The following is a 26,764-nucleotide window of genomic DNA, read 5'->3' on the forward strand; positions in this document are numbered from 1 at the left end:
ACACTTTTGCCTTTTATATATAGAGATGGACACATCAAAAGTTTTCAGTTTTTTTGCAATGAAGAAGCACACTCATGTGGCATTTTAAGTTAACTCTCTGTTCACATATTTTTCCCAGTTTTAAGAAATTTCTTGGTCTTTTCCCACTCAATTTTTAGATGCTCTGCACATTTTGGGAATATTAGTCCTTTGTGATATAAGTTGAACATATTTTTCTTATTTTGTTATCTGAAGTTTTCAACTTGTGTCTGGAGGGTTTGTGTTTTAAAACAGCACACAGTTTTCATTTTTGTTTGGCCATTTAACAAAATACTCTTTCATTACTTCTGGATTTTGATGAATAGTTTGGAAAATTTACCCTATTGTCAGGACTCACTAGAATTTTCTTTTATTGTTTGTGAGGTTGTGTTTTTGCACTTAGATCTTTGATATACTTGGAATTTAATATGGTACCAGAGTGAGGAATGGATTCAAGCTCTTCTTTTTGGTTATTTAGTTGCTCTGATCCTACTATATTAAAAACTTCTCTAAAGCCCATCACATCCTAGCTGGTTTTGCTCGGTGGATAGAGCACCAACCTGTGAACTGAACGGGCTGGGTTCAATTCCAGTCAAGGGCACATGAGTTGTGAGGGGCCGTGCAGGAGGCAGCCAATCAATGATTCTCTCTCATCACTGATGTTTTTATCACTATCTTTCTCTCTCCCTTCATCTCTGAAATAAAAAAGATAGTTTTAAAAAGTCCATCGCTAAATTAAAAACTATTATAAAATCATATAATACATTTCCATAAGCAATTGTTTCTATATCTGGGTTTTCTAGTCCTTCACTTGATCTTATGCATATTCCTGCACCAATAATATTGTATTGTTTTTAATATCTGGTATTAAAAATAATTCACTTCTTCCCCTCCTTTTTGCCCATTATCCTTCCAAATTAACCCACGAATCAAATTGTCTGATGACATTTTTATTAGGACTGTGATACATTTTGATTTATTAAAAATTTTTTTTATTGATTTCAGAGAGGAAAGGAGAATGAGAGAGAGATAGATATCAATGATGAAAGAGAATCATTGATCAGCTGCCTTCAGGACTAAATATGTTGAATTTACCTCTCATAATGACAGCCTTTACGTTTCCATCCTTGGAATCCAGGCGCCATCTGGTGGTCATATGCACAACAGCAATGTTTTCTCTCAAAAGGGCAGTTTAAAGCAAGAAACATGTATCATATACTTTGTGTGAGTCTGGTATCCAGGAGACTTTAACACCTCACTACAACTATCTGGATGGTTCTGGCTGGAAGCCCCCACAATGAATACATTGGCCAGAAGATTAAAAATGGCAGTGGTGTAAGTGGATGCTGAATAGATACACTACCAGGACCAAACTGGAATTACAATTAAAATATAGAATACTGGAGAGAACCCTTATACTGAGGCTGGAAAGTGGGGACTGCATAGAGACAGACATTTGCTATTGAGGGGGCTTTGCCAGGGGTGAAAACAGTTGACACCCACCCCATTGGAAAATATCTTGCCCCACATTGCAGAGTTTCTGAGGCCCATTAAGAGATTGAGGATAGGAGAAACCAAGATGGCGACATAGCTAAACATCTAAACTGCTGCCTCACACAACAATTTCAAAATTACAACTAAAATACAAAAAGTGTATCACCCAGAACCATGGGAAAGCTGGCTGAGTGGAAGTTCTACAACTATTAATAGAAGGAAAGAGAAGAGAGCATTGAGATGTGCACAAGTGCTGAAAAGCTGTGAATCAGGCTGGTGGTGGGCGATTGGATGTGCTGCTATTTTTTCAACCCAAAGGGAGACAAGCTCCCGATTACTCTGAAATCCAGTTTCTGGGGAGATGCTGGGGACCCAAACTCCTATGAGGAGAAGCTGGACTGTTGGCCATTGGGTTGGAAAGTGAGGGTGACTTTCTTTCAGAAAGTGCACCCAGCAATCATTGTTTACTGCGCTGGGGTGTGGGATGCAGGGACTTGAAAACGTGGAAACGCAGAGAAGGCTGACTGGCAGCCATCACTGTTTGCCACACCCTAGCCTAGTGATGCCCTGAGACCCCACTCCACACAATCTACAAACCCATCCAAGCTCTACTCAGCAGCTTTTGCATATGAATGGCCTTCACTATCACAGCTTAACCAAACAAACTGCAGCTCTGGTCAGACAGCTCGAAGACCTCCAAACACCAAGCAAAAAGGAGAAAACTAGTTTTCGCTGTAGCTCCTGCTGGGTGGCCTCAGACAGTAGCTGACCTGTATCCCATTGGAGATCCAGAAGCTAGTGTATCTAGTGGTCTGTGTGAGACGACACCAGATTTCAACTACTCTCATAAGGGACACATTCAAGAGGCAGACTCAGTGAGCACCAAAAACCCCCTGAAACAAGTTCTGCCCCATAAGCGCGTCTCCAGCACTGCAATTCTTCCATTATAGACACAGCGGGTCCTCACAGCCAATTGGCCTGGAGGTCAATTCCTCCCAGTGTCACCAATAACAATTAAGACTGAACTACAACAAGGCTGTATACATAGTCCACAAAGGGGTGCACCAAAAGTGTCCACCTCAGGTAACTGGGAGGCTGACCCATTGAACTATATAGGACACCTAGCACACAAAGCTACCCTACCAACTCAGGGAAGCAGCGAAAATGCCAACACAAGGAAATAGATCACAAATGGAGGACAACAAGCAACTGGATATAGAGTTCAAAACCACAGTTAAAAGGGTTTTTCAAGAATTTTCTAGAAAGGGCTGATAAATTTAGTGAGACCCTCGAGGATATGAAAAAGGACCAATTAGAAATTAAACATACACTGACTGAAATAAAAAAATATTATACAAAGTCCCAACAGCAGACTAGAGGAATGCAAGAGTAAAGTCAAAGATTTGAAATACAAAGAAGTAAAAAATACTCAACCAGAAAAGCAAAAAGAAAAGAGAATTTAAAAAGTTGAAGATAGTGTCAGAAACTTCTGGGACAACTTCAAGCGTACCAACATCAGAATTATGGGGGTGCCAGAAGAGGAGAGAGAGAGCAAGATATTGAAAACCTATTTGAAGAAATAATGACTGAAAACTTCCACCACCTGGTGAAAGAAATAAACTTGTAAGTCCAGCAAGCACACAGAACCTCAAACAAAAGGAATCCAAAGAAGACCACACCAAGACACATCATAATTAAAATGCCAAGAGCAAAAGACAAAGAGAGAATTGTAAAAGCAGCAAGAGAAAAACAGTTAATTACCTACAAGGGAGTACCCATACAATTGTCAGCTGATTTCTCAACAGAAACTATGCATGCCAGACGAGAGTGGCAAGAAATATTCAAAATGATGAATAGCAAGAACCTACAACCTAGATTACTCTACCCAGCAAAGTTATCATTCACAATTGAAGGGCAGATAAAGGTTTTACAGATAAGAAAAAGCTAAAGGAGTTCATCACCACCAAACCAGTATTATATGAAATGCTGAAAGGTATTCTTTAAGAAGAGGAAGAAGGAGAATCCAAGATGGCTGCTCGGGTAGGCAACTAGCTGCAGCCGCACACAACAATTTCAACAAAATACAACTAAAATATAAAATGGACATTACCCAGAACTACAGGAAAGTCAACTGACTGGAAATTCTACAACAAGAAGCAAGGAGAAAACCAGAAGGAAGCGCGGAGGAGCTGTAAAAGCCCAAGGTACGGAGACACGCGGCGCGCGAGGAGAGGACAGAGCCGGAGAGGAGGGAGGCCGAGTGCCTGGCTGGCGGTCCCCAAGCGGGAAGGAGAGAAAAGCTCCGACTGTGCTGGGCCCAGCTCCAACTGCTCTGAACCCCAATTCTAGGCCAGACCCCGGGGACCCAGGCTCATCCATAGGGAGCCAGGCTGTAAGGCGGGACTCCGGGGAAGCCGCGAAAGGAGGTCCCGGAGGCGCGCACACTGCGCGCAGAGAAGGGCCGGCCGGCTGTGCCGCGGGTTTGCCCTGACGGGAAGGAGACAGGGGCTCCAGACTGCTCTGAACGCCACCTCCAATCCCACTACCAACTGAACTGAACCCCAATACCGGACTCATTGGGGGAGAGCATAGATAGTTTGGCAGCAGGCGAAAATCGAGGGCACCTTTCTCTCAGAGGCGCTCGCAACAAGTACTGAAGGACCCTGAGTCTCAGGAGTCGCATAGGGCGGGGCTGACGGAAGCCAAGGCTGTAGGATCCACCCTGAAACCTCGCCCCATCAGGAAAGCTGCCTGCGAAAATGCCTAAACCAAATAGATCACAAACGAAAGAAATGGAGGACAAAAAGCGACTGGATATAGAGTTCAAAACCACACTTATAAGGTTGTTCAAGAATCTCCTAGAAAAGGCCGATAAAATAAACAAGACCTATGAGGATATGAAAAGGGATCAACTAGAAATAATAAGGGATCAACAAGAAATAAAGAATACATTGTCTGAAATAAAAAATATTTTATGGAGTCCTAAAAACAGAATGGAAGATCGCATGAATCAAGTCAAAGATTTGGAACATAAAGAGCCAGAAGACACTCCTCCGCAGACGCAAGAAAGCCAGAGAATCCAGAAAGTTGAAGATAGTGTAAGAAACCTCTGGGACAACTTCAAGCGAACCAACATCAGAATTATGGGGGTCCCAGAAGATGAGAGAGAGCAAGATATCAAAAACATACTGAAAGAAATAGTGACTGAAAACTTTCCCCACCTGGTGAAAGAATTAGACTTGCAAGTCCAGGAAGCGCACAGAACTCCAAACAAAAGGAATCCAAAGAGGACCACACCAAGACAAATCATAATTAAGATTCCAAGAGCAAAAGACAAAGAGAGAATATTAAAAGAAGCAAGAGCAAAGAAGGTAGTTACCTATAAAGGAGCACCTATACGATTGTCAGCTGATTTCTCAACAGAAACCATGCAGGCCAGACGGGAATGGCAAGAAATATTCAAGGTGATGAATAGCAAGAACCTTCAGCCAAAGATAATCTATCCAGCAAAGCTATCACTCAGATTCGAAGGTCAGATAAAGAGCTTCACTAATAAAAAAAAGCTAAAGGAGTTCATCACAACCAAACCAGAATTATATGAATTGCTGAAGGGGGTTCTTTCAGAAGAGAAAGTAAATAAAGATAAAAATTATGAACAACAAATACGTAACTATCAACAAGTGAATCTAAAAACCAAGGAAACTAAAAAAAAAAAAAATCTGAGGAACAATATTAACTGTTGAATATAATAGAATCAGAGGTATGGAAGGAGAGTGAACTGTTTATTCTTGGGGAAAAGGGGAGAGGGGGATGTGGGAAGAGACTGAACATAAACTGTGCACCTATGGATGAGGACAATGGGGGGTGGGGAAAGGGCAGAGGGTGGGGTGAGAAGGGGGGGGGAAAGGAACATTTGTAATAATATGAACAATAAAAATTTATTTTAAAAAAATAAATAAATAAAAGAAGAGGAAGAAGAAAAAAGTAAAGATAAAAATTATGAACAACAAATACATATCTGCCGAGACCGGATTGGCTCAGCGGTAGTGTCAGTCTGAGGACTGAAGGATCTTAGGTTCGATTCCGGTCAAGGTCATGTACCTTGGTTGTGGGCACATCCCCAGTAGGGGGTGTGCAAAAGGCAGCTGGTCGATGATTCTCTCTCATTGACGTTTCTAGCTCTCTATCTCTCTCCTTTCCTCTCTGTAAAAAATCAATAAAATATATTTTTTAAAAGAATAAAAAACAAATACATATCTATCAACAAGTGAACCTAAAATCAAGTGAATAAAAAATCTGATGAGCAGAATAAACTGGTGAATATAATGGAATCAGGTGCATAGAATGGGAGGGGATTGATAATTCTAGGGGGAAAGGGATATAGAGGGAATAGGAAGAGAATGGACAAAAATTGTACACCTATGGATGAGGACAGTGGGTGGGGGATAAGGGCAGAGGGTGGAGTAGGAACTGAGTGGAGGGGAGCTATGGGGGGAAAAAGGAGAAACAATTGTAATAATCTGAAGATTTATTAAATTTAAAAAATACAATAAAAAAGAGATTGAAGATAACAATTAGTGTCTAGGCAGAAGCAATTGCCCCACCCTGTTGAAAAAACTTGCTGAAAAAACTTTGTTGAAAATACTATGGATGATTGCCTGAGGGCTATTCAAGATGGAATCCTATCACATTGTAGGCGGAGGTAGTCTCTGGAGGCTTTGATTCTTTGCCTGACATTATTAGTCAGAAACAGCATTTGACACTGTTCTGCACTACAGACTGAGAGGCATAACAGGTCTACCCAATACATAGTCAACAGCCTCAACAGTAGCCAAAATGAGGAGACAAAGAAACAACCCCCAAATGAAAGAACAAGAGAATTCTCCAGAACGAGAGATAAATGAAATGGAGATAAGAAATTTATCTGATATAGTGTTCAGAGTAATGATGGTAAAGATGCTCAACAGCATGAGAAAAGATATAGTAACTATGAAGACAGAAATAAAGAATGGCATAGCCCAAATAAAGAACACATTGGAGGGAATACACTGCATATTAGGAGAAGGTGAGGATTGAATCAGTGAAATAGAAGACGAGGTTGGGAAAAAACCACTTAATGAAAAAACCAAAAAGAAAACTAATTTAAAAAAGGAGGACAGCTTAAGGGAACTGTGGGAGAACATGAAACATAACAATATTCAAATAGTAGGTGTGCTAGAGGAGGCAGAAAGGGAGAAAAGGATAGAGAATGTGTTTGAAGAAATAATGGCAGTAAACTTCCCTGAACTGGTAAAGGAAAAATTCACACAATTCAGGAGGAACAGAGAACCCCAAGCAAGAAGAACCCCAACAGACCCACATACAGACACATCATATTTTAAGTGCCAAAAATTAAAGGCAAAGAGAGAAATTTTTTGTTTGTCTGTTTGTTTAGTCCCACTCAAGGATATTTTCCCATTGAATTTTAGGGAGATTGGAAGAGAAAGGGAAAGACAAGAGAGAAACAGCGATGTGAGAAAAACTTATCAATTGATTGCCTCCTGCATGAGTCCTGATCAGGACCTGGACTGGGGAGGAACCAAGGTATGAACCCTTGAGCAGAATCAAACCTGGGTCCTTTTGGTTTGCAGGCCAATGCTCTATCCATTGAGCCAAACAGGCTAGGGCAAAGAGGGAATTTTAAAGGCAGCAAGAGAAAAACAAACTGTTACCTACAAAGGAGCTCCCATAAGACTGACACCTGATTTTTCATCAGAAACTCTACAGGGCAGAAGGGAATGGCATGAAGTGTGCTACACCAGCACAGCCAAAGGTTTGGCAAGCATGAGGGGGGCCAGTGAAGGATGACGAAAAGACAGACAAAGAGAATAAGCTGGGTCTAGGTGCATCTTCTTTGCCTGGCTGAGACCACAGAACAGATCCAGACTGCAAGCTGAAGCTTTATTTTATAGTCAGAGGTAAACAAGGTAGTGGTCACCATAGTTACAATGTTCTTGTGAGTTTCACTTGTTTTGGCAGCACTTGCTGCACCTCCCACAGCCCATTAGCTACCCAGGAAGAATCTAGGGAGTATCATATGGTCAAGCTTAATTATGCTAAGAGGGCTGTGCCCTCTAAGCTGGGACTTGTTTGTGGCTTTGCCAGCAGGTCAGTCCGAGGCTTAACCTTATAACCACTCCCTACAATGACGTACTCAAGGTAACGGAAAGCAAGAATCTGAAACTTAGATTTCTATATCCAGCAAGGCTATCTTTTAAAATAGATAGTGAGCCGAAACCGGTTTGGCTCAATGGATGATCGTCGTTCTGCGGACTGAAGGGTCCAAGGTCCGATTCCGGTCAGGGGCATGTGCATTGGTTGTGGGCACATCCTCGGCGGGGGTGTGCAGGAGGCAGCTGGCTGATGTTTTTCTTTCATCAACGTTTCTTGTTCTCTATCCCTCTCCCTTCCTCTCTGTAAAAGATCAATAAAATATATTTAAAAATAAATAAACAGCCGAAACCGGTTTGGCTCAGTGGATAGAGCGTTGGCCTGCGGACTGGAAGGTCCCGGGTTTGATTCCGGTCAAGGGCATGTACCTTGGTTGTGGGTACATCCCCAGTAGGGGGTGTGCAAGAGGCAGCTGATCGGTGTTTCTCTCTCATTGATGTTTCTAACTCTCTATCCCTCTCTCTTCCTCTCTGTAAAAGATCAATAAAATATATTTTTTTAAAAGAAAAGAAAGAAAAACACTCTATTAAAACAAACAAGCAAGCAAACAAACAAAAAACAAAAAACAAAATAGATAGTGAAATAAAGAGCTTCCCAGACCAAAAAAAAAAAAGGCTAAAGGAGTACATCACCACCAAACCAGCATTACAAGAAATACTAAAGGGACTGTTGTAATGAAAAGAAGAAATAGAAAGAGAAAACTAGGCATACAGAATTACAATGGAAATAAATAATTATCTATCAATAATACCTTCAATGTAAATGGATTAAATGCTCCAATCAAAAGACAAAGGATAGCTGAATGGATTAAAAAAAAAAATGACCCAACCATATGCTGTCTACTAGAGACCCATCTCAGAACAAAAGACACAAGATGAGAGTGAAGTGATGGGAAAATATTTTCTATGGAAATGGAAAAGAAAAAAAAGTAGCAATACTCATATCTGATAAAATAGACTTTAAAATGGCCATCACAAGAGACAACAAAGTTCACTACAGAAAACTACAGGGATCAGTCCAACAAGAGAATATAACTCTGTTAAACATATATGCACCCAATATAGGATCACCTAAATATATAACAAAACTTCTAGAGGACTGTAAGGGAGAGATTGACAAAAATACAGTCATCGTAGAGGACTTTAACATCCCACTGATGTAATGGATAGATCATCCAGACAAAAAAGTAACAAGGAAGCAGTGACTCTAAATGACACATTGGATGAGATGTATTTAATTGGAATTTATAGAACATTTCACCCCAAAGCTGCAGAATATACATTATTTTCAAGTTCACATGGATCATTCATAAAGATAGAGCACATGTTAGGACACAAAACAAGTCTCTATAAATTCAAGAAGACTAAAGTCATATTAAGCATCTTCCCAGATCACAATGGCACGAAATTAGATATCAATTACAGTAAAAACAAAACAAAACAACAACACCCAAAACAATAAAACTCATGGAGGCTAAATAACATGATATTAAACAATGAATGGGTTACCAATGATATCAAGAAAGAAATAAAAAAAACTTTCTGGAAACAAATGAAAATGGACACACAATCCAAAATTTCTGGGACACAGCAAAAGCAGCTTGGGAGGAAAGTTCACAGCACTACAGGCCTCCCTAAAAAAAAACAGAAAAAATTAATAATTAACTCTTTAACTCTACAACTTAAAGAACTAGAAAGAGAACAACCAGATAAGCCCAGAATAAATAGAAAGATGGAAATAATAAAGATTAGAGCAGAAATAAATGACATAGAGACTTAAAAAACAAACAAACAAACATAACAACCCCCCAATAAATCAATGAAACCAAAAGCTGTTCCTTTGAAAGGATAAACAAGATTGATAAACTATTAGCTAGACTCATCAAGAAACAAAGAGAGAGGATCTAAATAAATAAAATCAGAAAAGGAAGCAGAGAAGTAACAACTGTAGCTCCAGTAGCTGGAGAACCCTGAGATCTTATTCTTGAGCTGCTGCCAAAGCTGCAGGGAGACAGTAGAGAAGACCAGGGCATCATTTAGCCACGGGATCACCAACTCCACTTTGTGTACATGGCTCACCTCCAGATGCTGGGAGCCCCACTCAAACATGGCTCCAGGGCTGTGGAGCACAGAGCTGCCATCTGGGCGTAAGTTCATGGTGGAATTTGGCTGCAGGGTGTGCAGCTGGTACACAGTGAGGCAGAGCTTGTTGAGGTTGATGTAGACGTTGACCAGCAAGACGGAGGGCAGGGAAGGGGTGAACATAGGTGTGAGGCCACTGGCGGCACTCTCAGGCTGAGTGAGGGTGGCCAGGTGGTCAGCCGGTTGTGAGCTCTGATCAGTTGCAGCATCACGGCACCCATCAGCTTAAGGACCTCTGCTCCTGTCCTGAACTGGTAGCTCTCATCCCAGTTGTTTGAGGAGGTAAATGGCTTGGCTCACATGGTTCTTGGCATCCTGGATCTGCTGCAGCTTCCACAGCTTGTCTTCCCGGAAGGCAAAATACAGCATCTTCAGGTTCACATCTGCCTGGCTCAGCGTATCCCCTTGCAGAGTTAGCACACCCTTCACCTGGTCTGTGCCACAGCTGCCCAGAATGAAGTTCTCTTGCTTGGCAGGCCCCTCCATGCCTGAGCCTGGCAGAGTCAAGCGAAGAGAGGCTTCCTTTAGGATGTCCTGTAGCTGCCTCAGCATGGCTGCACTTCGTTGTGCAGCAGCCAGCGGAATTCCTCCTCCGGCACTGCCCACTCCACCGACTTCGGTGCCATCGCCACCGCTCGCTGTGCAGCTACTGTCCCCCGGAATATTCTCATGAACGGTCCTTCTATTAAGAGATCTTCATCACAAGGTGTGTTGGTCAGACATTCGGGATCACAACGCAGTTTGACTGTCTTGGCGACAGCCTCAATATTATTTTTAAATTGGCAGAGGCAGCAGGCCAAATGGTTAGGTGAGATAAGTTTTTCTAATTCAAGAGTCATCATGAGAATGCTATCAATATTGTAAATGTCGCTTGTGTTGTTCCCATGTCTAAATATTTTAATACTGGCAAATTAAAAAGATATGGATCTTGAACAGTCATCAGAAGATTGTGATGGAGAATTAACTTATGTAATAACTGCATTCCATGCCAGGTCTGAAATGTGACAAAGTTCACTTATGTGATTAAATTACAACCAAGATTTATATATTGTAAGTGATTGAAATGCATTCTTTTCAATAAATTCTATTTTATTGCAGGACAAGTCCAAATACTGGAGGGAAAGCAGGCCTTTGAATGAATCTTTATGCAATCCTCTCAAATTATTTCCACTGAGATTTAGTTTCTCAACCAAATGGTATGACTTCCATGTATCTTTACCGATGTAAGAAATAGCGTTTCCCTGCAAGTTTAAGATGGTGAAGGTACCATTGTAGGTGCTGGGCTCTGGTACTGGCACTCTGTGGAGCCTCTGCTTTGAGTCAAAACCAATACTTGACAGTGTCCTATTATTGCAGGACCAGAGCTCACATATGTTCATAGTGGCATTCTGTTCAGTCACTGGAAGAACTGTCTCTGATGACTCTGGCTGCTGAGTTATTGTAGCTTCCAGATCAAACGATAGAACTGAAGCTATGACTTCAGAAAAAATTGGCTGCTGAACCTGAACAGGTTCTGGATGTTGAAGTGTCACCTCAGGGTGCTTTGGAGGAGCAATAGCCTGCTGCAGGGCGCAGCATCAGCCTCCAAAGTCGGTTCTGGAGTGATGGTGAGCTCCAGGTCCAAAGGTGGAAAGGTTGGCTGCTGAGCCTGAACAGGCTCTGAAAGGGGAAATGTCATTGCAGGGTTTAGTGGAGGAGCTGCGGGCTGTTTCAGAGATGTACCAGCAGCCCCCAAAGTATGTTCAGGAGTGATGGTGGAATGGTTGGCCACTGAGCCTGAACAGGCTCTTGAAGTGGAAATGTCACCTCAGGGTGCTTTGGAGGAGCTGCAGTCTGCTTCAGGGCCGTAGCATCAGCCTCCGAAGTAGACAGAGTGGGGACTCCTGCTGGGATGTAGGTTGTTCTTTGGTAGACTTTGCTAGTAGCAGATGGTGCAATCTTCTTAGGGGACTTGGAAGTTATCAAAACCCCCAGGTCCACATCTTTAACACCAATAGGCAAGAGTTGATACTGAACTTCACGCCAATCTGAAAGTGAGTCTGTTGCCTTGTGATGAAGGTTGAACTTCAACATCCAAAGAGCATTTTGAAGGTTGATGTCGACCCTTCAGATGGATTTGAGAAGTTTGTATACTAGCAAGAGGCACGGGAGGTAGAACTGAGCTCTTTGAAGATTGAACATATTCAGGATAGGGATGATACTTATTTTGAACTCTGTGGTGGTAGAACAAAAATTTCAAAGGCTCAGAGGACACTGCAGATTGAAATGAGGCTTCTTGTTGAGCTAAAGCCTCCTGAGGGTTTAGAGAAAGTTCCATTTTCTCAGGGGCCTCTGAAGTACAGCTGAGGCATCATATTTGAGTGAAAGAAGTTCAAGGTTTGCAGAAGGATTTTGCTGATCCCAAGACAGGGCTTAGTGGGCTCCAGAGGGATGGAGGTCAGATGGAGGTCAGCAGGAGGTCCACAGCCAACTCTGGAAGGGGAGCTGCCTGGACCTGCCACAAGAACAGAAACCGTGACAGGCAAAAGTCTGGGGCACAGTGAGCCACCAAAGCAGATGGGGCGAAGAGTGACCCAGGAGAATGGAGCACAACGAGCGATCCTAAATAAATACTGGGGCACATCCAAGCAACCCAGACAAGTGGGATGCAAGTATTGTACATGCGCTGAGCAGAAGCCCAACAATTGGCAGCAATGTCACAATTGGCAGCCCTATCATGAATGTGCCCCTTAGCAACCAAGCACCCCTCCCCCACCTCGGGTTTTAATCTTTATTATTCTTGGGCTGAAGTGTCTATAGAAGAGTGAGCATTTACCCCCAAAATCACCAGGTCACCTGCCCAAAAGTAACTATCTTCCTCTAGGTCTCCCCTCCCCACTCACAGTGAGGCAGGATTTGGCCTGCACATTTGGGTGGCATGGTGGGATGGGGGAAGGAGGTGTAAATGAAGGTGGGGAGTCATGAGACACCACAGAGAGACGGAGAAAATCTCCTCCGGGACACATCTGCTCTAATCTCACACTTGTAACGAGAGGGGAGAGGGAGGCTGGGCTCCGTCTGAATTTACAGGAGAATCCTAGAGCTGGAGGTACGGAAATGCCGTGGTTCTGCAGCCCCAACCCCACTCCTGCGCCAAGGAGGCCCTCCGTCTCACTTAGAGCCGCTTACCCGCCCCCTCTTGCTACAGACAAATTTCCCCCCGAGGTGCCTGAATCACTTAGAACGCGCCACTGAGGGCCCTGAGTCCAAGCTAACACCGGCCTGGGGGTTCTGGGAAATGTAGTCCATAGCCGGGACCCGGTGGGCTTTGGGCACGGGAGGCACTGGCGCAGGCCCGGACGAAGGCTACAGCGGGTCCCGCAAGGTGCTGGGTAAGCCTAGGGGAACTCACCCTCGGGTGCTGTCTGGGCGACTGCCACAGTGCTGGGTAGCCGAAAGCATCTGTGGGTGCAACCCTGAGGCCATGGGTGCAGGAGCCGGGAGGCGGGTTTGGTCAGTTTCTTTCCCAGAGATAGTCCTACCTCTGGTACACAGCCTGATGTGTGTTTTAAAGAATGTGTGTGTGTGTGTGTGTGTGTGTGTGTGTGTGTGTGTGTCTTTGCATCTGGCCTTGTGAACAGGCGCGTGTGTGTCACCGTGAGGGTTGCGGGTCCAACCTCGCCTCTGCTGTTGGTCACAGAAAGCTTGGGAGCCTGATTGGTCACTGCAAGCAGCGCGTGACAGGTTCGGTGGGAGATTGTGACTGTGCCTGTGACTGTCGTAACATGTGTTGGGTGGTGTGGATGTGCGGGTCACTGTGTGACTGGGATTGTGGGGTGTCTGGGTGCAAGCCAGGCTGTATGAAGGTGGGTATATGTAATTCTGAGTATCTGGAGATGTGGACCTAATGGGTACCAGTGGAATATGTTTATGATCTTATGCCACCACCCACCTGTTCTATGGAATAAAGAATATGTTGCATCTTCTTGCAGCATCAGCTTTATTTAAATATTTGAACCAAAGATTTGAAATTTACCTGCCAAATAATTTTTAAGTATCGAGTCAAGTGAATTTTTTTCATAAAAATGCAAGTCATAATCTTTTTAAAAATATGAAATGAATTTTTCCGTGCTGTGAGGAGTCGTTGGCAGATAAATGTGGGAGTCTTGGAATGAGGAAAGCACTTTATGCTTGGAAAGACAGTGTGCCAAAGAATAGCGAGCTTACAATGGTCAGTTGTTCTGGATTGTGGGTCAGACTTCATTAGTCCTACTTTTTGAAGAGAAAACCTTTGCTCATAAAGACAAAGAACCTGTGTGAGACCATGCAGAGTCCATCAGAGAATAACTTGCTTTACTTCAAATTATAAGACATGTTGCTCTTCCTCTTCCTTTTCTGAACAGTTTAATCCCAAAGATCGGCTCAGAGCAGAGTTTTGGAGCCTGAGCAGGATGAGGTGGGTGTTTATGCAGGAGGTGGGTGTTTATGCAGGGGGTGGTGTTTATGCAGGAGGTGGGTGTTCATGCAGGGGGTGGCTTGGAGCAGGGTGGAAGCCTCCTAGAGGGCATTCCAAGTGGTGGAATGGACCAGCATGGTGGTGTCAACCTGAGCAGTGTAAGGATTTCAGAACCTTGAGTGTTAGAGCCCAAATAGGGGTGTTGGAGACATAGAGATAGTGTGTCAGAACCCAAGATTCGTTCTCCCAGCTAATGAGTGGCTGCTACCTCTTACCAATTACAGCTTTCACCTCACTCTGGTCTGCCTTCATTATAGAGCAGATTTATTGCAGTGCTAATCATAAAATTCCTCTTGCTTACCAGAGGAGTGCTCATCACAGCTTTTGGGAAGGACTTGGGGTTTCCCCTCTCACTTTCTAGTACTTTGTGCTGTTTACATTGTGTGTTAAGTCATGTACTCTGCTCACTGTCCCTGGGACTTGAAAACTATGTCCATTAGCTGATGAGGACTCTGACAGAGCTTAAAGCAAATGCTTCAAGTTGCACCACCATCCTAACTCCAAAAAGGGTGTTCTGTTCAGGTTGTGGCAATATCCTGCCCTGCGCTATTTTCTTTGCTGTCATTTCTGGAGCTCATGGCTGTTCTCTTTTCCCACCTCCACCCTTCCCTGTTAGGGTGTTTGTCATTTGGGCAATTTCTCCCTTTTATCTTTCTCCTTCCAAGTATCTACTGGCTTGTAAGATCCTTTTCTTTTTTCTGTGATTTTTAAGTGCCTCATTTAAAAGGTCAAAATTGTTGGGTCGGCAAGGCTTCGTGGTTGAATGTTGACCTATGAACAAGGAGGTCAGGGTTCAATTCTGGTTACGTCCCATTCGGGAGTTGCAGGAGCTAGACAACCAATGATTCTTTCTCATCATTGATGTTTCTCTCTCCCTCCCTCTCTGAAATCAATAAAAATATATTTAAAAAATAAAAAGGTCAAATATTGTAGAAAGTATAGAAACAAACAAAAGGCATTCCCATGGCACCCTCACCCCTTATTTTCCTGCTTTCAAAAGGCGATGACTCCCCATCCTCCAGTTTCTTAGGAAATTTAGTTTCGTGTTGCTAAATTATACGCTTTTGTGAACTCATCAGTTTTAGGTGTTAATGGCGACTGAATGTCAAAGATGAAGACTTCAGGTGTCTTACTCGCTCCCTTTCCCCTCATGCTGCCATTTCCTCAGAAGGGCTTTCAGTTGCCTTCCTGGGCTCTCAATCCTGCCTTGAGCATGGAACCTCCTCTCATCCATGCTCCAGGCCCACTGGCCCAGAGATCACTGCATCAGCCTTTTCTACAATAAATAAACCTGAGGTCCAGCCGAAACCGGTTTAGCTCAGTGGTAGAGCGTTGGTCTGTGGACTGAAGGGTCCTGGGTTCGATTCCAGTCAAAGGCATGTACCTTGGTTGCGGGCACATCCCCGGTAGGGGGTGTGCAAGAGGCAGCTGGTTGATGTTACTCTCTCATCGACATTTCTAGCTCTCTCTCTCCCTTCCTCTCTGTAAAAAATCAATAAAATATATTTAAAAAATAAACAAACAAACCTGAGGTCCTCAGCCAGGCTGGAGAAGGGTCATGGGCCTGAAGTAACACACCAGGTTCTAATCACACTGGATGTATGAATTCGGGTTCTTATATAACCGGTCAGGTAGTCCTGTTTCCAGCCCCTTCAGAACCTGGCTCCTCGGATTTCTGAAATGGAAAGGTTTCTGTGCCTCCCTTTAGTTCAGGTTCATGCCTCCCATATCTGCCTTTCCAAAATTGCACTGCTACCATCTCTCTGCTGTGCCCTGGTGAGTCTCTTTAGTGAGGTTTCAGGAAGGAGGGAGAATTTTCTCTGCTCTGCCCATTAAAGGAGGAATCATCTGTCCTTCAATGATTCATGATTCCCCATATACCTTCTTCCCATCTTGCTCCTAAGTATACAGTGATATTCATATATTTGTTCAATCAACTGGATGTCTCCCATGTGTAAGTGCTGGTCAGGCTACAATCCCTGACGCCTATAGAGGTGGCTTTCAGTCTGGGGGACAGGCAAGCACTGAGGAAGTCTAGCCAAGCAGAGTACCTGCATGGGGCCGGGGGTGTACAGATGAAAGGCTCCTTCCCAAATTGGGCACCAGGGAAGGCTGCCCAGAGGGAGGGGTATCTGAACAGAGACCTCCTGAGTGGGAATTTGGTCCCTGACAAGACAACATGGAGAACCAGAGATAGTCACAGATCCTGGGCAATCAACCTCCCCTCTTATATCCTTCCATCCCTGCTCAGGGAGACTCTGGGCTTGTCTCTTTCATTGGTATTCCCTGAATGTGAGGAAGGCAGGGCTCACCAAAGACTCAAAGGGTCTTCTTCCTGTAGGAAATGGGGTGGAAGATGTACGGGGCTTTACTTTGTGGTCAAGGCTGTGATCTGAAGTTCACTTTTCTTCCCTTTCCCCAAGTTTCTGAAGTCATTTTGAGTTCTTCGCTTCTTAAGCTGTAGCGCAGGCCACCTACCTCACCCACTCATCTGTCAGAAGAACAGGAGGGGCACAGAAGATCCTATTCAAGGTCCAGGATACTAAAGGAGTTAAAATTCTAAGAAACTAGATTGACTCAACTTGTGTATTTATTGAATAAATCAACTTTGGGTAAAGAGAAAAGAGGACTGGTTGGGGACAGAGGTTGGGCAGGTGAGGGAAGTCCCGGGTCCTGTGGTTGGGGGGGTCACTTGTAAAACTCATGCTCCTGCTCATCTTTCTTGATGACGGTCTTGTATGCTTTCTCGAAGTCCTTCGCCAGAACAATGTAACGGTTCTCTCGGACAGCTAGCATTCCACTCTGTAAGGGAGGAGAGTTAAATTGTACTCCCCGCACTCCCCACCTCAGTGATGGTGGAGGAAGAGACAGCAGGGCCCACTACCCCAGGGAGGAAACAAGGGACAGGATTGCAATAGTGATTAGAAAGAGGAAGGATCTTCATTCCCTCCCAGCCTGGATCCAGAGAAAAGCCTCACTCACCTCCTGACAGATAGAATTGATATCTGCTCCTGAAATCTTATCTGGCCTGGCCACATCTGCAGCGAGAGTTAAGGAAACCATTCCCTGAATGACGGGGCAAATGCCTGCAGCAGGAAGTCATCTCATCGTTGGGCTGTCTGTCACCACCACCCCTTCCAGAACTTTGGTGCCCACCCTGTAAATCTGGGTCATGGTGAAGGCAGAGGTGGAGGTGAAGATCCAATCCCCATTCTGAACTGTGGCCCTTCCCTCACTTCCAGAGCAGGATACAATCTTCCAAGTCAACCTCCTCAGAGAGATTCATCTTGCTGGTGATAGTGGAGAAAATCAATCTCTTCTGGCGGCGGTCAGGGAGTGGGAATTCGATTTTACGGTCAAGGCGTCCTGGCCGCAGCAGGGCAGGATCCAGGGTGTCTGCTCTGTTCGTAGCCATGATCACCTGGCATTGGAAACATGCTGGCTCAGACCACTCTCCCTACCACCCTCCTTCCCACCAAAACTGCCCCCTCACATGCCAGCCCTACCTTCCCCACTCTCATACCACACCTCCCCTTGTTCACCCCAAACTCCGAACCTTGACATTGACGTTCTGGTCGAATCCATCCATTTGATTTAGCAGCTCCAGCAGGATTCTCTGAACCTCCCTGTCAGCTGGAGTATGCGACACAGTTAGTCCAGGGTACTATGTACGACAGGCCTGTCCAAGACCACAGACCCTATTTGGGTAACACTCACCCCCTGTCTGAGCATCAAATCTTTTGGTGGCGATGGCATCGATCTCATCTATGAAGATGATGGCAGGTGCGTTCTCCTTGGCCAGGCGGAACACGTCCCGGACCATGCGGGGGCCCTCACCCAGGTACTTCTGTACAAACTCCGAGCCCACGACCCGGATAAATGCAGCTGACAGTAGGATGACAACGGTTAGATGCGGATGGGCCTCTTGGAGGGCCATTCTGCTTTAACTGAAACTGGGAATCCCCTCCTTTGGATGCCCACTCCAAGTAGCCATGTTATTCTCTTACCCTGGACTGGGTCCCAGATCCAGCGTCAAGGACCAGCCAGCTGCTTGCATCCCATAACCACCCAGTAGCACAAGTTATGAACCCTGTGCACAGATGTGTTGTTTTTTTGTCCAACTTTTAACTACCAGGACATTATAAAAACAAATGCATCTGTGCCTCAACGTATCTATGGAGAAAAGCTAGAGATATGCATGGACCAAGACACAGGAAAAAAAAAAATCTGATTTCTAGAGCACTTGAAAGATCAGTAAGAAAACAGGTAGGTTGCCATACACAAAGGAATCATACTTCCTCACCATGGGCTCCGACTTCCCCTTTGCAATAAGGGCCCACAGGCCCATCTTCTGACATAGACAACTAGCAACGGGGTTGAAAACAGGTTTGTTCTGGGCCCCTCCTTTCTAATTTGTTTCCTAAAGTTAAAATGTGAAGTTGCAGCCCCCATTCTCTGTCCTTATTCCGTTAGCTGTTCTCTTCATGAATTTAGTACCACGTGACATAACCTATTCACTTAATTGTTCAAGAGCTTCCCCAACTAAGACACCACCTCCATGACCATGAGGAATGGAGACTCTACTCTGTTCACTGCCATGTTTCCAGCACCTACCACTCAGCTCAGCACATATTAGGTGCTCAATATTAACTAAATGATTGAGTTATAAGTGTTTAGTTCTTTTTCTCCAGCATGGCTGGGAGCTTCTCTGAGGCAGGGGACAAGTCTGACTCATTGTCGTATCCCAGCACAAGGCATTGGAGAGCAGAAGTCAAATGAACTACTAAGCAAATGAATAATCTTGATAATGGCTAACATTCACTGCCTACTTACTATATGCCAGGTAAGCTTCTAGAAGCTTTATATTGACTTCATCCTCTGAACCACCCAGGAAAATAGGAAATGGGAGTCACAAAGAGGTTAACTTACTGAGTAGTTACATAAACTAGCTTACATAAGTAGCTATAGGGAAGCCAGATTTCAAACCCAGCAGTCTGGTCCAAAAAACCCACTGCTAAACCACTGCCTGCCTCGCATGTATGAAGATTTTAAGATGTGCTGAGCCCTGTCTTTAGGCTTTATAAATAGCAATACATTGATTTCCAGACATTCTGCCTGGAACTTACAGGAATACATTTGTAAACAACCACAATATATACAGTGTCCAAAAAAATTTATACACACTTTAGCAGCTGACAACTCATTTAATTTTCACTCCTTTTCAGATTTAACCGATTTGAAATAATGGATGAAGCCAAACTAAGCTTTGAACAAAGAAAATTTATCCTAAGGTGCCATTATACTGGTTTTTGTTTGTTTGTTTGTTGGGGGGGAGGGGGATACATAAAAGATAAAATTTATGGTACGAAACCAGCAACAGTCAACGAACTGTGGGCACACAAATATTGAATGAAATGATTCTTGATGTTCACATTATCAGTAGTGCCTGGACCAGAATAGTCATCAGTTTAAAAACAGGACATTGACCAAAAAAAAAAAAAAAAATAAATAAAAAAAAAAAAAATATATATATATATATATATATATATGCATTTCTATAGATTTTTTCAATTTTGTAAATGACTGTACGTTAATAAACACTGACTTTATAATCATTCAAACTGTGCATACAGTTTTGGGGGACACCTTATATGTATGTGTGTGTGCACATGTGTGTGAAACAAGTTTCTCAAAACAGTATGACATCTTCCTATCTATACTAATAAAACAGTAATATGCTGATTAGACCAGGAGACCTTCCAGACATCCTTCTGGACAAAGCCATGGTGGTAGGGCTGAAGCAGAGGCTATTAGGGGAGATCAGGCTGGCAGGGGTATTTGGGGGCAAGCAGGCTGGCAGTGGGGGCAGGCAGGCTGGCAGGAGGGGCAGTTGGAGGTGATCAGGCCAGCAGGGGAGATAGTTGGAGGTGATCAGGTTGGTGGTGGTGGTGGTGGGGGGGGGAGTTACGGGTGATCAGGCAGAGTGGTTAGGCGCAATCAGGCAGGTGAGTGGTTAGGAGCCAGAGGTTCTGGATTGTGATATAGATATCCCATTGCAAGATGGGATCTGGCCTTAACCAGCAGTCGGACATCCCTTGAGGGGTCCCAGATTGGAGAGGGTACAGGCCCGGCTGAGTGATTATGAATTTGTGCACCGGGCCACTAGTATGGGATAAACTCTTATATCTTCTGTTCTGTTTCATTGTTTAAAATGCTGGTTGCAACCCATGAATTGGAATTCCTAATGGGTCACACCCACTATAACAAAACTCTGACTTATTAATTTTCACATTAATGCTGTGGAGTTTTCTGTTAGATGAGGAAATTGAGGCATGTGGTAAAGTCACCTGTCCAAGACTGCACAACAATGACTAAGAAGCACAATAACGTGTGCTCTAAATCAGTGTGCTGTGCCATTTCCTGGGGAGGATGAGAGACCAGAGACAGATGGGAAAAGCCCAGAAGGTCAGAGTTTGAGGGAGGGACCAGCAGCTCACCAGTGGTGTGATGAGCCACGGCCTTTGCCAACATGGTCTTCCCGCAGCCGGGTGGGCCGTACATAAGGACGCCTCGGGGAGGATCAATACCGATCTGAAATGCAGACGTGGAGAAGGAAGGATGAGCCAGGGAATCCTGGAGGGCTTCCTCCTTCCCTGACCCTCCAGTTCCTCACCTGCTTGTAGAGCTCAAAGTGTGTAAGCGGGAGCTCCACAGCCTCCCGCACCTCCTGCTTCTGGATATCCATGCCCCCGATGTCTGCATACATCACGTCTGGCTTCTGGTCTAGTGGGAGAGCAGAGCTGGGACCCCCAGCCTGGTGCACAGGGTCCTCTCAGCCTCCCACCCAGGCTCCCCCCTCACCTGAGGTGAGCATCATGATACTGCTGTCCGCTTCAGGGGGCAGCACATCCACCAGGGCGTTGCTGTGCTTGTGGAGGGCCACCGAGGCATTGGGCTTGAGCAGCTCCCGGTCAATGGTGCTCAGGATGCGCACATAGTAATTGGAGCCTGTGGGACAAAGACGGAAAAGGAGAAGGGAAAAAGAGAAGTGCCAGAACTGTCCTCTCCCCATGACCTCACAGTTGTGCTGTCCAGGGCACCAGTATCTCTCACTCATACCCTGGCTGCTCCCCCACCTCTAGCCTGCCTCCTTCAGTTTGTTCCCCATGTTCACACAGACCCCGTGACCAGCAACCTCCTAGGAACCCTCCCCTCCCCTGCCCCACCCCCGATTTCCTTTGTATATCTCTCACCTACTGTGTCCATATGTGTTCACATCTCCCCACAAAACTGTGCTTCTCTCCTGGATCTGTCTCAGGCAAGCCCCAGTCCCTAGTCACCAGCAAGAGCCCTAAGCTTCATCCTGAGCTTTTCTCCTCTTCCCTCTTTAGCCCATCAGTCACTATGACCCTCTAACCATCTCTCTTCTCTTTCTCTGGGTCCTGCCCTGTTTCAGTCCTCCCAACTAGATCTCTGTACCAGACTCTTCCCTGTCACTCAGACTTTTCTCACCTCTCCAGTCCACTTTGTACATTGGTGGTGGTGATGTATACATCTCTTTCCAGACTCAACCTTTCTCCCGATCTTCAGACTTGGCTGTCCAGTAGCCACCCAGGCCCTTCCTGTGACCGCACTCACTGTCTCCTAAATCTACTCCTCTGACCATGTTGCCACTTCAGGGATAGCCTCACTGTCCCCCTAGATCCAAAGGTCAAAGACACATTATGGGTCTCTTCCTCCCTCACTACCTCACTATCAGCCCATCAGTCCAATTCCAGGCCCAATCACACTTTTCCCTACAACCTTCGTAAGAACATGGCTTGGTTCAGAGGAGCAGTGGCCAGAAGTAAAGCCGAATAAGATACAGAGACAACGACCATTATGAAGGCAAGGCCTGGACCTGTGTTAATAACAGCAGCTACTGTATACTGAGTCCTTCCAGAACCCAATCTCTTACCATTTCACCCATGGTTTCAAAGTGCAGGTCCTAACCCAGAAGTGGTCATGAAATCAATTCAGAGAGTCATGACCAGAACATGGTTTTAAATAAAAGACTAGAACAGGATGGAAAGGCAATTAGAGTATGTCACTCATTATAAGGCTACATATCATTTGGTCAAACTTTTACTATATAAATTACACATATACAGAGGGAAAGAATGTAAAATCTAGTTCCATGTTTGCATCAGACTCAAACAAAATACCCTGAAAAACACCATTACACTGTCTTGCCTTGTTTTCTGTTGTACAACCCTAGCAGTTCCGGGCACATGCCAGTGAATGAGGATTTCCGCCCCCCATACCTGTGGTGGAGCCCACGATGGCTGTGTTCTGATCCACGGCCTCCAGAAACTGCCCGATAACCAGTGGGATGCTCTGGATTCGCTTCACCTCCTCCTGGGCATGGAGGAATTCCTTCTTCAGGTTCTTTTGCTCATCCTTGATGTACTCTTCCTGCACTTCCAGGAACTCCAGCTCTTGCTGCAGCTTCTGTGAGCAGGAAGGGGAGAGGAGGGAGGGGATGGCTCTAGGCCTTGCTGAGCCAGGGAGTGGAAGGTGGCGGGAGATTTGGACATGGGCCCTGTGCAGGGTCTGGGTTGGGGTTGAATGTACCTTGTAGCGGCTATACAGGTCTTCCAGGTCCTCAGGCTCAGGCCCCAGGAAGGACAGGCCAGTCTGGGGCCGGGTCACTGACAGGGCTGGGATCTCATCCTAGACCACAGTGGGAAACACAGGTTGGAAGAAGAGTCTCCGCATGAAAAAATCTGATTTGACCATGAAGTCTCTCATTCCCTAGCTGGCTCCTGACATCATTCAGCCCCGCTAAACAGACCTGGAAACTTCCATCACCTTTGTAGGACCTTTACGTCAACGAGTCTCCCAAACAGATATTCTGCTACCATATGCCACTTGTAACATGTCCCCAGTGTCACCCAACTGGGGCCTAAATGTCTCATCAACTCCTTATCAGACTCAAATGCCCTCCAGCCCCCCTCAACAGGTTCCTAACGTCACATGGCTCTCACACAGGCTAACTCACCATGCCTTCAAATAGTTCTGGAATTACCGTTACCCCCCAAAGACACCTCGTGTCACAGAGCCCCAACTCACATGAATTAGTCATGTCATCCAGCCCCCCGCTAGGCCCCAAATGTCCGTGGGCCAGACCACAGCTCTTGATTAGCCCTCCACCGCCAGTCAAGCCGGAACATCAGTCACACCCAGGCCGGCCTCGGGCACCATCCAGCACCCAGCCGAGTCCCGCACGTCACTCCAGCTCTGCCGGCCCCGAATGCCCATTGGCACTGCCGGCTGGATCTCTAAGTCACTCAGCCCCTGGCCCCGCTTTCCGAGCCTTTCTCTCCGCCTAACATCGCTGGGCCACCAGGCCTCGGAACGGCTCCAAACTTGCCACTGAGGGCCCCGAAACCGCCCCGACTCGGGCGGGACCCCTGCGGTCACTCGGCACCTCCCTCAGATCAGTGTCTCCCTGTCCCCGCGAGCCAGACCCCCCGGACCTGAGCTTTCTCCACCAGGATGCCTATCTCCTCCATGGTGACCGAGACCGCCGGTGTGAGGCCTGGCCAGATCCAGTCACCGCTTCCGCTGCCGCCACCGGAAGGGGCGGGCCGATGTGGATTGTGGGAAACGTAGTCTAAGGCGCCGGCGGGCGGGTGGACGGAGGGGGAGGAGGGCCTGGCCCCGGGCTCCGCCAGCCTGTGGGGCCCACGGGCCGTGGCCCTGTCGCTCTCCGGGTGGAAGAGCTTCACAGGAATCTGTCTCTTCGCCCAGTTTTGGTGGCGGGGCCGGTGAGACGGCTTCCTTCCGGGAGCTCCACGCGGGCTGCGCGGGAGGGATGTCCACGGAGGGGCGAGGGGGCCCGGCTCGCCCTCCGTGTGCCCCGGGCGTAGACCCAGCGGTGAGGAGTGTGCCCCGGCGGGAGGGCTGGGGAAGGCGAGGCAGCGGCCCAGGAGTTGGGTCGCGCAGGTGTTAAAATAGGAAGTGTGGACGAAAGGAGCAACATGCTGACCTGACAAGCTCAGGGGATGCCTGCGAGGCCGTCTTCCAAACTCAAAGACCTATTTCAGACCACAAAAGGTGGTCTGAAAATTAAATATTTAACTGCAAACAGGTTATAGTGGGTAATCATGTCCTAGACTGATATTTTTCCTGACAAAGATCAACTTAGATCTTTCTTGAGCCCATTTGCCTTTTTGCCTCTAAGATAACATATCTGTGAGATGTCTGGGTAAATTGTAACTTCTCTTTTTCTGGAGCTGCTGGGGCACAACCTGAAGTGGTGGGAGCCAGGACAGATATCACAAATTCCTTCATTATTATGTTAATTGTTTCTGTACCCACCTAAGCAGGTGTCCATCATTTTACTTTTTATCCAATCCCACCGCTTTGCTTTCTCCCGCCTCCTTAATCACCAAGGAATTTCATGAAACCTACCTATGTCTCTCCTTAGATCGCAACGTATACAGATGTAACACGCCATTTTTTGGAACCTTATCTCAATTCATTGAGGTTCTGCTTCCCGGCACATGTTGACAGTTTGGCTCAAATAAACTCACTAAAATTCTTTACAGGTTTCAATGGGTTTATTTTTTCATTAACAGAAGGAAGGAGGAAAAGGGAAAGCAAGGGTCCAAAATGGAGTCATTTTTGCTAGGCCAGTTACCAAGCAAAAACTTAGTAGCTAACCTAATTGCAGTTTTAGCTTCCCCCAGGAGTGGAATTTTAATCCTGATCCACACTTGGGAGGTATCTCCCTAAGAACCCCTGCCCACCTCCAAACGGGAAGGTATCCTGGCCTGAAAGAGTCTGCTCTTTTAACTTCTTATTCCCACCTTCTCTCTGCCTATTCAAACCTTCCACCTCACCTGAGTGCCCTTCTAGCTGCTAGATAGGATGCTGCCCAATTCACAGATCGCTAATAAAGCCAATTAGATAAACTTACTGGGTGAATTTTGTTCTTACATTGGGAACTGCAGCCCTATGCTAGGCCCTATACTTAGGTCTTATTGTTAGGGCACAAAATAGAATGTTGGGGACTAGCTATGGTTATGGGAAATATCATGCTCTGTTAACCACGATTGCCCAGTGTTGGTTAAAGAAAGGTCATTCTGACCTGGCTGGGAGTTGTACACTCCCGGGACCTGGGAGTCAACCTTGGAATCATTCTCACTCAAGAACGGCCTATTATGGAAAGATTAACAGCCTTGTTGCCCAAACAATGGAGTCCTGCCCCAGCCTGCATAGCCCACTTCCCCATGCCTGTAATCCCTACTTGCCCTGTGTAATCCTTGTCCTACTCCATATAAGCAATTGGTTTATGGAGGGCCGGGGGAGGGATGCAGAGCAGATTTTTGTGGATGACCTGCTGTTCTCCCATGCCTTCCATGCCGGCAGTATTGGAATAAACACTCATATGTGATTCAACCCTGTCTCCACTAAATTGACTCAAGTAGTGACAGGCAGAACCCATTAATTTTCCTGGTACATTCTGAGCATCAACTAATTGAATCTTGATATTGTTTCCTGTTTTTCAAAGAAGGAAACAGACTTAGAGCCCTGAAGCCACTTGCCAATCACAAAGGCCAGATCATGGGGCCCCAAATCTGTCCCCAAAGCCTGTGCTTCTGGCTCCAGGCATACACTCACCATAACACCAGCTACAGTTATTAATCCAGGTACACCTTCGAGACACTGGGTTTGGTTCTAGACCACCACAATAAAGCAAATATCGAAATAAAGCAAGTAACATGATTTTTTTTTTTGGTTTCCTGGTGCCTATAAAAGTTTGTATTTAACTATATGTAGTTAAGTTTATTATGTCCAAGAAATGTACATACATAATTAAAACAATATTACTAAAAATGCTAATCATCATCTGAGCCTTCCTCGAGACTTAATCTCTTCGCTGGTGGAGGTCTTGCCTCCATGTTCAGGGCAGATACTGATCAGGGTGTTGGCTGCTGAAGGTTGGGGTAGCTGTGGCAATTTCTTAAAATAAGACAACAATGCAATTTGCCACACCAGTTGACTTCACAGATGATGTCTCTGTAACATGCCATATTTTGTAACAGCATTTGAAAGTAACCCACAGTAGAACTTTCAAAATTGGAGTCATTCCTCTCAAATCTTGTCACTTTTATTAACTAAATTTATATAATATTCTAAATCCTCTGTTGTCATTTCAACAATTTTCACTTCATCTTCACCAGCGGTAGACATGCGACTTTTCCTTACACTTAAACGTTTAGAAGCTATTGTACAGTTATTAATTGACCTAATATTAGTGTTGTATCCGGGAATGGGGAGGTTCAAGGACAGAGAGAGAGGTTGGGGAACAGCTGGTCGGTGAAGCAATCAGAACATACACAACATTTATCAGAACACA

The 26,764-nt window shown here is 45.4% G+C and overlaps 1 protein-coding gene, 1 long non-coding RNA gene and 1 pseudogene across 2 annotated transcripts; all 3 read right to left on the reverse strand.

The window, feature by feature from the left end:
- Positions 1-9,335: 9,335 nt before the first annotated feature.
- On the reverse strand, positions 9,336-11,614 carry LOC118702249 (annotated as a pseudogene).
- A 5,316-nt stretch (positions 11,615-16,930) lies between these two features.
- On the reverse strand, positions 16,931-24,031 carry PSMC4 (proteasome 26S subunit, ATPase 4). The gene is made up of 11 exons (XM_036407974.2): positions 23,877-24,031; positions 22,972-23,070; positions 22,662-22,848; positions 21,220-21,366; positions 21,032-21,141; positions 20,856-20,949; positions 18,076-18,243; positions 17,915-17,991; positions 17,611-17,779; positions 17,341-17,396; positions 16,931-17,160 (listed from the first exon to the last, which is right to left on the reverse strand). Exons 1-11 carry the CDS (start codon positions 23,910-23,912, stop codon positions 17,047-17,049), a joined length of 1,257 nt encoding a protein of 418 aa, XP_036263867.1. The 5' UTR covers positions 23,913-24,031; the 3' UTR covers positions 16,931-17,046.
- LOC118702230 lies at positions 19,667-20,846 on the reverse strand. The gene is made up of 2 exons (XR_004982674.2): positions 20,522-20,846; positions 19,667-20,068 (listed from the first exon to the last, which is right to left on the reverse strand). It is a non-coding gene; the product is annotated as an uncharacterized LOC118702230 (long non-coding RNA).
- Positions 24,032-26,764: the final 2,733 nt, after the last annotated feature.

The sequence above is a fragment of the Pipistrellus kuhlii genome, unplaced genomic scaffold (assembly GCF_014108245.1).
Source record: "Pipistrellus kuhlii isolate mPipKuh1 unplaced genomic scaffold, mPipKuh1.p scaffold_m20_p_38, whole genome shotgun sequence".
Lineage (NCBI taxonomy): Eukaryota > Metazoa > Chordata > Mammalia > Chiroptera > Vespertilionidae > Pipistrellus > Pipistrellus kuhlii.

Coding starts and splice junctions, on each gene's coding strand:
- PSMC4 (XM_036407974.2), bottom strand. CDS start 23,912: ATGGAGGAGATAGGCATCCTGGTGGAGAAAGCTCAG. Junction 22,849..22,971: donor ACCTGTATAGCCGCTACAAG/GTACATTCAACC, acceptor TCCTGCTCACAG/AAGCTGCAGCAAGAGCTGGA. Junction 17,397..17,610: donor GGAGGTTGACTTGGAAGATT/GTATCCTGCTCT, acceptor CTCTCGCTGCAG/ATGTGGCCAGGCCAGATAAG.